Here is an 11,819-nt window from a genome sequence, read left to right on the forward strand (position 1 = left end):
TTACATCCTCTTCGAGCAAACTGTTTGAATTTAATTAATGTTTACGTCCTTGAAATGTACTCGGATTCCCACAAAAGTGTACTTTCCTAATAGGAAATCGGTTTTTTCTAAGAGTTATCAAATTTCCTTTGTAAGTGGCATAGAATGCTAGAATTTACATAAACAACATCCTCGTTTTAAAAAACTATTTTAGCATAAAATTCTATAATTTCGACAGAAGAAAAAATTTCCTACGGAAACACTAGCTTGATACACAGTTGTTAGTGTGGAAACTTCCTCAAAATGGGGGGAAGTAAGAAATTATAAATGTTTTATAGAATAATATTACAAAAAATGGCTTCTAAACTTTCGTTAATATCATAATTACGGCGCGTAATATAAATATTACAATAATAAATACTTTGTTATTCATCATCGATCATTCGAAAGTAAAAAGTAACTTTTGCTTTGCACATGTCGCAACTTTTATTATTACTAAACAGGAAATTACATTCGAAATTTTTTTTAATATATAAACTCGAATATATCCTATTTTGGAAGTAAGTTATTTTAAGCAGTAAATATCGAAGATTTTTTTGATAAAATATGAATAATCGCTTACAAGTAAACTTTCCATTTCTACAGAAAACAAGTAGGAAGTACTGTACCGTACCTATCTTATAAATCATTTCAAATAATGAGTCACACTGTCGATTGTAGAAGAGATTCATTTCACAAATATGTAAATATTTATCCTATTTACATCTTAGAATTAATTAAACCTGAGAACATGAAGGAAATCCGTAAAAGGTGCGAAGTACAGTCGACCCCCCTTATAACACTGTTGATTTTTCCGTTTTATATGAATTCGTATATGTAAAATTTAAGCGAGTCGCTTAAATTTTACAAATACGTGAGCTGTACACAGCCCGGCGCACGTATTTGTAAAATCTAAGTGACTCGTACAACATGGAATTCATATAAAACGAAAAAATCAACAGTGTTATAGGGGGGTCTACTTGTATACATTTCCTTTTATACACTGTGTATTAGTGTTATCGATTCTCTTCATCTCTTACCTTTCAAATAACACTATCATTGACCTCTCCTTTATCGTTCTCTCATCAATATTTATCACTTTTAGTGTCAAATAGGGCTTTGTGTAGTTCACCTTTTCTGTTTAACTGTAAACATTCCTCACTTTGTCTACAGAGCAAGGATTGTTACGTTAAAAGATCCAATTTACCATTTAATAAGACAGTCGACGAGCCAATTAAAAGTTGAATATGTAATACTGTTCGAAAGCTAGACGTGTATTTACAATATACATCCTTTTTCATCCTAAAGGAAGTTAGAAATTCCACAATTGCGTAACTACTTAGTCACCATACGATTAAGATACGAGGGAAAACCGTTCCGCTCTTTATTTATTCATCTAGTAACATCAGTGTTACGTTCTTCTGCAGTAAGTTAACGAACATGTAACTAGCTTAACTCTGATCGTAACGTTTTGCAATAGATTAAGGTTTACTTCTATTCATTGTTATAGTTTTCATGATGAATACAACAATAGGTAACGATTTGAGCGAAGCAGAAAATTTCACCAATATGACATCAACGGACACAAAGAAATCTTCTGTAGCAAACTTTCATTCAATAATCATAGTATGCTTGGCACTTTCTATGATCTGTCTGCTGATCATAGGTGTAGTTTACAGCATCATTACCGATTTTAGGAACATTCACGGGAAGATACTTCTGTCTCTATCTGGAAATTTGGGAGTGACGTACACATTCCTCATCCTAGATCTAATGTTCAGAAGGAAATTCTCACCCATCGCGTGCTTATCCATAGGGTTTGTCATCCACATCACCTTCCTGGCTACGTTCTTTTGGACTAACATCATGGCTTACGACGCATGGAGGACGATCACTAGAATGAAACCAAAAAAGATTCGTACGAATAAGAAGCGATATCTCTGTTACGCCGCGTATGCTTGGGGTGCCACGCTTCTGATATCACTCCCTGCCGTTATTTTCGACAATACGGATTTTATACCCGTCAAATATCGTCCAAATATGGGTGTTAAACGCTGTTGGTTAAGTGGTACCCCCGCTTTCCTCATCTACTTTAATAGTCCGGTTGGTTTGGTGCTGTTCACCAACTTGATATTCTTCCTGATGACCATCAAAACTTTGATACAATTAAGAAACACGACCATGATTCTGCACGTTAATAAAGACAAACAGAGGTAAATGTTTTTTTATTGCTTCTTTCCTATGCTTCGTTCTGTAGTTTAAACATTCTATAACTTCAGTTTCAATTTATTTTGTATAAATATTCTTTAAGAAATAATAACACATGTTTTCCTTACACTTTAGGTTCTATCTGTATATCAAACTGTTCCTGATCATGGGTCTAATATGGATCACAGAGTACATTCCTTGGCTTTCTGGTATATACAAATTATATGCCATAGCTGGAATATTAAACTCTCTTCACGGTGTATACCTCTTCGTCATATTCATCTGCAAGAGAAGTGTTTTCCGAAGTCTACGCGATTTGTACAAAGGTACAAAAGTGGACAACTCTAAATCTCGAAAAATCTCTCAACCCACTCTCGGTACATCCGTAAAGGGCAGCAGCAACAGCGTTTTCTATTGTAGCAGCAGCTCCGAAAATACAGAAAAAGTGCGTATTACATCATAATGAAGTTCACAATTTACTATTGCAACTTGGATTCAGGAACCACTGATCCTAATGATGGAAATTGAACATTCGTGACAAGGTCCTTTGCATTGAAGCCGTACTCTTTCTTGCAAGACTCGCAATCGAAGATTAATAATGACATTTAGTTGTTCTACTCGAAAGTACAGGTCATCCATGGCTCAATAGCTCAGTGTTTTACAGTCGACCCCCCTATAACACTATTGATTATTCCGTTTTATATGAATTCCAGTTTGTACGAGTCACTTAGATTTTACAAATACGTGTGCCGGGCTGTCAACGGCTCATGTATTTTTAAAATCTAAGTGACTCGTACAACATGGAATTCATATAAAACGGAATAATCAACCGTGTTATAGGGGGGTCGACTGTAATTCTACGCGTTTAGTTAGACCTGAATAATTCATATATTAAATTTACAAAGAGAAATGTTAATAAAGTATTAGGAATTCAAAATACTTCTCTATCTACTTCATCCAGTTTTGTTAGTGTTTGCGGTGTGTTCGTTTCCTTTGTTTGTATCTAAAGTCCAGAAGTTATTTAATAACTCCGAATGGAATACCTACAAGATGCAAATTAAAACTGAACGGTGATGATCAAGAAAGGGGGTAAAAACACAAAAATATAGTATTTTTATGTAATTTTTCGTAATAATTTAGTGTGTGTCAGTCAGTTGTCGTGTTTAAATTTAAATGTTACTTATTTAAAAAAGTGAAAATGAAATGAAAACATTGTTATTTTATTTTTTTGTAATAGTAAATTTATTAACATGTGACGTAATTTAAAACCTTCCAACAGATGTTTGTGAATATATAAATGAGGTTATCTGGATTATCCTTAATTCTTCACGTGACATTCAACACAAAGGATGTTTTGTATACTTGTGTAAAGACCAGATAATGTTTAATTAAATGCAGAAATTTGGAAGATGGTTTGGTATTGTTTAAGTAATAGAAAGAGGTCTTCTGTACTTTTGTGATTATTGGAGTATATTGTTTAAACATGTATATATATAATATAATGTAAAAACATATTGTAAACAGATATATTGTGTAGCTGAACTGATATTTAATTAAATTGAAATAATGAAAAATGTAAAGTACTGTTTTAGTGCTTTTTTCCCAACAAGGATATGAGATGTTTTAAGCAGTTAATAGTAATAAAATGATGACATTTAACTAAATTTTCTCCACTTTATGGTGCAAAATTNACTGTTTTAGTGCTTTTTTCCCAACAAGGATATGAGATGTTTTAAGCAGTTAATAGTAATAAAATGATGACATTTAACTAAATTTTCTCCACTTTATGGTGCAAAATTTAGGCAACAAAAACCTCAGTGTTTTGCTTTATCAGTATGATTACAGAAGCACAATTATGAAATAACACAAAAAAAAAACCAATATTTATATTAAAAACATCCCTTAAATAATAGTTTTGTACTCGTGATTAACCCTTCTTTTCCAATCTCGTTTACTTCCTCTTAAAAAAATATCTTTTTGTTATAATATAATTAAGTGTTTTCACACGGAACTGTACTTATGAAAGTAACTGAAGTCGTTTACGAGTAGATAAATCAATTAGCTGCATGAAATTTCACATTGAAGAATACTAATGAGGCTCCAGAAAGAAAAAAAAGTTAAAGGTGTTAATTTACTTGTTCTCACTTACATAAACATTTGAAACTGTTATAAAAATAGAGAAATTCCGTTAGATTTTCCCGTAGGTAATTACCGTAATAGATAAAAATAAAACAGAGAGGAAGGTCAAGTTCAGTTTTTGCAATTCTTAGAAATCGCCGACAGGAAACTGCAACTTTTCCTTATTTATTTCCAAGTATTACTCTTAAACACGTGACAGAACAGACTGGCGTAACGTCATCGAACTTGTGTTTGTTTTATTAAAGGCTAGAAAATGCCAGATCACACATATAATCTAATGATGACAAAATGTGGCCTAAATATCTTGGGTTTATGAAACTAAAAGGTGAAAAAACACAATATCTGCTAATTATTAACTCCTATTAGCACGTGTATGTGCAGTAAATACTACTGAACATACACGTACTAATAGTCTAGTACGTGAAAGCATATACTCTAGCTTCATTGTGTGGCACTTATAACGTAGTAACACTCCAGAAGAAGGATCAACTTATAGTAAAATGTCTTCAAAAAAGACAAAGTACAATGTTGACAAATTACACTATTCTGTACAGCAGGAACTTAAAATGCCACTTCAGATATGTGATGACATTGAATAGTTCTGTGGATATATTTCACACAATTGACTTAGTAACAGTTAATTCAACAGATTTTACAATTAAAGTGACTTAATTTATGCAGTAAGTCATTCTAATGCCAAATAACTTTTTAGGGTATAGTTTGAAATAAGATATCCTGTTTCAAATTACAATATACAATCAAGTAAAATACACATTAAATCCTCCTCTCATGTCTTTATTCAATTATTAACAGCTTTCTCCCATTACTCAAAATAAAAAACTGTTTATACTTTCAATTGTTACATTAGATAAGAATCAGTTCAAACCATTGTTTTTATCACACTTAACAAGGCAACCTTGAAATGTTTATGTTTAGAAACACAACTTACAACTTCCGCTTAACTTTTTTAGGTCACACTTTCATCAATATATTTATGTGTCATAAGTAGGAAGCTTATATCAGTGTTGAAATGGTTAAGAATGTACAGAAAATCCTCAGAATTTATAAAAATATAATATATTATTATATACTTTCACCAGATATACAGGAAAATTGAACAGTAAATACATAAATTAGTTATTAAAATTTACATCAAAACCATCCAATTGTAAAAACTAGTTACAATAAATACTACTTATAAAAGATTCCTTTGGAATCGCATCACACTAGTAAACAAATTGTTAAAATCACATCAAAATTGTTTCATTAAGGAAATTCCGTGGTCGAATTACAAATTTTAAATGTCATAAAATGTCCGCAGAAGTTACAAGCCTCGAGTAAAAAGGTTACATCACGTTAACAAGCAAATTTACAAGCGAGAATTGTGATATTATTATTCTCTAGTTTGTTTATTACTATTAAAAATGTAACTTGCTACAAACTACTCTAACATCCATTTTATAAGCTATCACTGCTTAAAATCATACAAAAATAATTAATATAACTATTAGGTAAGTAGAAAATTGTGCAAAATTCAGATGAAAAACATTTAAGTAGAAACAATATGACACTATTCATAAAAAGTTTGACATATATAACAATAAAGACATGCTTCAAACGCTTCCTTTCGATGCCTTATGAATAAATACAAAAGTTAATTACTATTAAATAAAAAAACATTGTAAATTCCATTTCCAACAAAGTATTAAAACAAATTTGAATAATATGTAATGAAAGAAAGCTCCAATTTTTTTAAGTTCTGAAAGAGTAAAAAGCTTTCAATAAAAGAAAACACTAAATGCTTAACAAAAAAACTGCCGCCCAAATCGCATGAGAATGAAAATACGAACAAACTACACAGTTTAATATTTACAGACTTAAATTTCATAAATTCTGTATAAAATATTTATATTATAAACTTAGACGTGGTTTTGTAACTATGTCACTTGTGGCAAACTACATATTTAACAACCAGTGTACTAGTTGTGACAGGTTTATCTACCTCTAACTTAACAGCAAGCCATAAACTTTATCCACAACCGGGCAGAGAACGAGTCGGTGGATCCTTTCTGGATATAATTATTCAAAAATGATGGAACGACCACGTCGTGTAGTCGCCCAGAACAAATATATAAATAAATCAAGCACGTGTTTAAATATATTGGATCATTAACAATAAACAAAGAATACTTTTAAAACAAGTATAACAGTACTTTAAAATGAGTGTAATTACTTTTTTGTGATAATTAAAAATTAAACAGAAAAATCAACAATCCTTCAGAAGTACAACAGAGTATTGAAGAATAAGCAAAGTTTAAAACTAATTTTTTGAACAAAATATCACATAAATGCTAATTTTTTAGAGATTCCACACTTAAATGACAATATAAGATTCTTAGTTGATGAAAAATTAATTATAGTAGAACCTAGTTTTAACACTACTCCCCTTTACAAGCTTCCACTGTTATCTCAGATGTAAATTTTCTGTCAGTGACTACACAAAAAGATGTAGTTTTGGCCTTCTCTCTTTCAGATATATTGTTGTCTTGTCTTCTAAATATAAAAGCGCTTTCATCAATAGTGGATAGATCCTAGCATCATCATATCTACTGTACTACTAATTTAATACTTCATGAAATCTATGTAAGAGAAAATGAAAACGATATCCAGACCTATCTGTGTGCGAAATCATTTTTCTAATTTATTCCCTGAGGATTATTTTATCAAAATCTCGAATTTCCATTTTTATATATTAATTAAATCTGTAAACCTCATTAAGTAGCTGCATGAAAAGTGATGCAAAAATGAGATCAAACTTTAAAATAAGAAAAGCAGTTTGCCGACATTTCTAGCAGATAAAGTATGATCTCATATTGAAATGACTGTCAAGATATTAATTCTAAGGGTGCGACTATGCAGACGCGAGCGAGCGAGAACATGTGGTGAGATGCGATAAATATCAAAACCTGTCAGATATGTGCGAGAACCAGAAATTCACTCTCGCTAGCGTTATTTCTTGCTTCTCGTTTGTGCATGGTTTTCCTTTGCGAAAACTAAATCGCTCGCAACTTCTCTCTCGCTCGCTCTAAATTCGCATCTGCATAGTCGCACCTTAACTCTACCTTCAAACAGAGCTAATAACTGCATCTTCAAAATAGCATTTGTAACCTCATCATAATCATCATTAGTAACCAAATAGTTTGACCCTTATCCATTAATAAGTTTAGAGAAGTGTAGTAACTTTAAATATGTAAAAATTAGCATAATGCTCTACATTTTCCTACAATAAACTTTGCTTCTGTAAAACATATCAAATCATAAAGAATTCTCTGTAAAAATAAGTTAAATAATCTGATTAATGTTTCATATTTTGTTTTATAATATTGACCTTATTATAATCATGTCTATGCTTATAAAATAACAGCCGTTACTCTGATAAACTTCCTTACTTTCATTATATTTTAAACATTTTGTTAAAAATTAAGTTTAAAATTCATATTAAGATTTTAGTGTATTTTCTCTATTAGAAGACACTAATGTGTAAAATAAACTTAAATTTTCCATTATAGTGAAAGCAGAACTTAATTTACATGCATGAAAAGATCCACAAGAAAATCTGTAAGATGTGCTGAAAAATACTTAAAAAACTAAAATTTCTTCATCCAAACAAATTTTTTATCATCGTCATGAATAAATGATTAATTACCCTCCATTTTAAATTTTGAAGTGGAATAATCCTAAATATTTGGCCTCTAATTTATAATTTTTACGGACGATGTATTATAAAATCCCAAGTATCTTTCCACCTTAAATTTATTATGTCTTCTGCCGATAATGGAACGGTGCCGTAACAAAACACACTAAACTGCCAAAAGACATGAAAAATACCAAATCCCCAGAGTAGCATCCCAAAGTAAAATATTAATTTCAATAAGGAGGATTTAAAAATGAAGCACACTACGTAATCAACATGTTCTATCAATGCAGCAAGCAAAACCAGTTTATATAATAAAGAAGGCAAATAATGATGCAGAAACAGAGTTCGTTCCGTAAAAAAGTAAGGAAGAAAGTGTAGTGCATAACCGCCGAGGCATATCTGTCCCACCAAACAAAATTTATTCCAAATTTCTTCTGGAATGTCGTAACACAATCTTTGCCTCCTGAGAAGATAAAATGTCAGGAGTGAAAGGTAGATGAACAACCCTATAGTTGCCGAATACCATATTAATACATTTCCTATTAAATGAATCTGTGCATTACTATGAGGGCTAACCCAATAAGCGATGCCGCGAGTTAGAAACAGCCAATCAATGGGTTCCGAACTGTATAAATGATCTTGCACGTTTTCTTGATTGACTACAAACATTTTATATTGCAATTCGTAAAATTTTTCTAAAAATGTGAGCTGTGTGGGCTGTAACGGAACAAATTCTGCCATGCCCATGTCACGTTCCCTTTCTTTCTGATCGGCTTTCTTTGTATATCTATGTTCTTCTACATTCCATATTGTATCGTCTTGGTTAATATCACGATCCGTCACAACTTCGTGCTGATTAAAACCCCATTCCGGCAGCTGTTTACCACTAAATTTCAATGCCTGAGTAGAATTAACATGAATCAAACGAACATGAGAATGAATCGTATGCCAAACTTCACCTTCTGTTTCCCTATTTATAATGTCTACCATCCACAAATTTTGTATAGGGAATGAGATATTATAATCAATATAACAAGACACTTCCTGATGTTGGGGAGACATCGGTGCCGCAACATCATGACTGTTTAAAGCTCTACTTGTCATTCCGTGTATTAACTGAATTACGTCACCGTGCTTAATTTTATCAACAGGTTCCGACACTACGAGATCATTTTTCTTGGGTCTTTTCACGATCCACCAATTATTAACATCTTTAAAACTATAGCAAGTCACCTGCTGTTGATGAGAACTTCCACGTTTGTCGGGATATCGCAGAGGATAAACATGCGGATGAGAATGTAACCAACAGGCACGACCGTGAGTGTGACGTAACGTGATCTGGGAACCGTGGACGATCTCCAACGGCTGTCCTTTCGTAATAGATGCGAGACCACCCTCCAAACTTGCCTGAAATGCACTAGTCATTATATTATCGTGTGGACCCGCTTTAATTAAAATGCTTAAATGGCAATAAAATGTCAGTAAATATAAAATTAATGGCACTAATATGGAGACTGCACTTTGTGCTACCAGTTGTTTGATAAGGTCCCAATTAGAGAGTTTTTTATTTCCTAAGAAATTCCAAAAATCCCACATTAAAACCGCCATCGCTAGTGCTCCGGAGAAGATTCCAACATATTTAACACAAGTGGCACAAGTTAAAGAAACGACCATTAACAGCAGCCAAGTCCACCAACCGACGGTAAACGGTTTCGTCTCTTTACGAAACTTAAGTAGACAAAATATTCCCAAAGCAGAAAAGAACATGAGTATGCTTTCCATGAGTATAAACCTGGACTGAGTAAGTATCGCATTTTCAAATATAAAAATTAGGGCCGCCAGTACGGCCGTCTTGTTACTGAGACCCAGTTCGACGCACAGGTAATAGACCATCGGAACGAGAAGAGTGCCGAAGGCGGCGGGTACCGTTCGGAGGGCCCAGACGGGCACGTCCGGCCCGTAACTTCCACCTATACGGTCGAACTGATTGTTTCCCTCATAGCCGGCGACGAAGCCGGCCAAGGCCACTAGTTGCTTGCCCATCGGCGGATGAGAATCAAAGAAAAATGTCCTCTTCATGTACATGGAAGCAAACTTTCCATAATGTAACTCATCGAAAACTATACTTCTGGGCTGATCCAACCTCCAGAATCTGGTTCCAAGAGCGAGGACAAATGTAATTAACAGAAAGGCATCTATCTCTAATTTAATCACAAATGGCTTAATGCTTTGATTAAACCACGTTTCTGATTCGTTCGACGATAGAGAATCGTCAGATTCCGACGAACTTTCTTCATTCTTGATCTCGTCCAACATTTGACGTGTCAACTCTTGACCTTTACCTTTGCCATTCATATTGGCGCTTCGTATTCCCGAAATTCAATACTTAACTCGAACTTGATAACTCAGACATCGAAATAGAACTTTAAAGAGTCATGACTGGTCACGTGTCGACACGAAACTTACAAAATTCTAGCTTACCACGTATAACAACTCGACAAACATCTTCACCAAACTATGCTGTAATCTAGGTCAAGTAATTAATGTAACACTCGTCCCGATTGGTCGATCTCGGAGAAGATTAAATCGTCTATCCAATAATATGTTCGGTAATGAAAATGTCGTCGCCCAAGCGGAGGTGTGACGAACTCTAAAAATACATTTCATATAATAAGAAATTACTATTTAAAATAACAAAAGTGTCAAATAATTTCAAATTAATAAACCAGATGTAATAACAATCATTAATTTTTTTATACAAGCATTTAATTACGATATTATATTATCACCAGTTTTAAGATATTACTTTTACTTTCGGAGTAATCGATGGAAATTATTTTATATTTAATAATAACAAAAAACGAATTTTATACAATTTCCTTGTCGAAACAGATTACTTAGCATTTAGGAAGTCATTTTTATAGGACAATATATTGTAGGAAAAAAAAACGATAAATAAATAAATAATAATCAAATTTCGCCGATCACAGCGCTATTAATAAATAGTGGTCGCTAATATAAACCTATTTGTGATCTCGTGTGTGTACAGTCGACCCCCTATAACACTATTGATTATTCCGTTTTATATGAATTCCATGTTGTACGAGTCACTTAGATTTTACAAATACGTGTGCCGGGCTGTGAACGGCTCACGTATTTGTAAAATCTAAGTGACTCGTACATCATGGAAGTATATATAAATATGGTATGGAGGAAATTATTATAGAAATCTTAATAATTACAGTTTAGAAACAAATAAAGAACATAAATAATAATTATCTACTGTATAAAACGAGGGCACTGGCGGGACCTTTGCTGTTCTGTTATACCCAAAATCAGAAGAAGAGGGCGGCAACCCAAATACGAATATGCAGCTTATTGAAAATGAAATCAAGCAGAGAATTAAACCTCATGAGCTTAAAGTTAAGGTCAAAGCAGTGCGAAAGGTTAAGGGAGACGGCATCTGTATTAGAACTAATACTCATAAAGAGGCTGAAATTCTAGCCGAAGCCATAGAAACCCTACCAGAAATTAGAACCCAGGTTAAGAGCAAAATATCGGAAGGAAGGAGACCTAGAGTCATCCTATATAATGTCCCTATATCTGTGGATGAAACCGATATTCTTCACATAATGCATGATCAGAATGAAACTCTGCATACCATCACTCTGGATGAATTTCTGGAAAACACGAGAGTCAGCACCATCTTATACAGGAACAATGTGAAAGAAAACTGCAGGCACATTGTCTTGTCAAC

At 33.0% G+C, this 11,819-nt stretch overlaps 2 protein-coding genes across 2 annotated transcripts in view; one reads left to right on the forward strand and one right to left on the reverse strand.

Moving 5' to 3' along the window:
• The first annotated feature begins 1,101 nt into the window (after positions 1–1,101).
• Positions 1,102–2,898, forward strand: LOC111640276 (probable G-protein coupled receptor Mth-like 3). The gene is made up of 2 exons (XM_023386277.1): positions 1,102–2,231; positions 2,362–2,898. Exons 1-2 carry the CDS (start codon positions 1,534–1,536, stop codon positions 2,687–2,689), a joined length of 1,026 nt encoding a protein of 341 aa, XP_023242045.1. The 5' UTR covers positions 1,102–1,533; the 3' UTR covers positions 2,690–2,898.
• A 2,528-nt stretch (positions 2,899–5,426) lies between these two features.
• Positions 5,427–11,819, reverse strand: part of LOC111640275 (protein O-mannosyltransferase 1-like) — an 8,903-nt gene continuing 2,510 nt past the window's right edge. The window contains exon 2 of the mRNA XM_023386276.1: positions 5,427–10,712. Within this exon, the coding sequence (XP_023242044.1) occupies positions 8,132–10,417 (2,286 nt within the window). The 5' untranslated portion in view covers positions 10,418–10,712 and the 3' untranslated portion in view covers positions 5,427–8,131. The remainder of the gene's footprint in view (positions 10,713–11,819) is intronic.

The sequence above is a fragment of the Centruroides sculpturatus genome, unplaced genomic scaffold, assembly GCF_000671375.1.
Source record: "Centruroides sculpturatus isolate CEXI.00-Female unplaced genomic scaffold, Cexi_2.0 scaffold1306, whole genome shotgun sequence".
NCBI lineage: Eukaryota > Metazoa > Arthropoda > Arachnida > Scorpiones > Buthidae > Centruroides > Centruroides sculpturatus.

Excerpts from the sequence above, each read along its gene's own strand:
- LOC111640276 (XM_023386277.1), top strand. The coding sequence starts at position 1,534 with ATGATGAATACAACAATAGGTAACGATTTGAGCGAAGCAGAAAATTTC. Across the intron at positions 2,232-2,361 it reads GTTAATAAAGACAAACAGAG|GTTCTATCTGTATATCAAAC; the intron begins GTAAATGTTTTT and ends CTTACACTTTAG.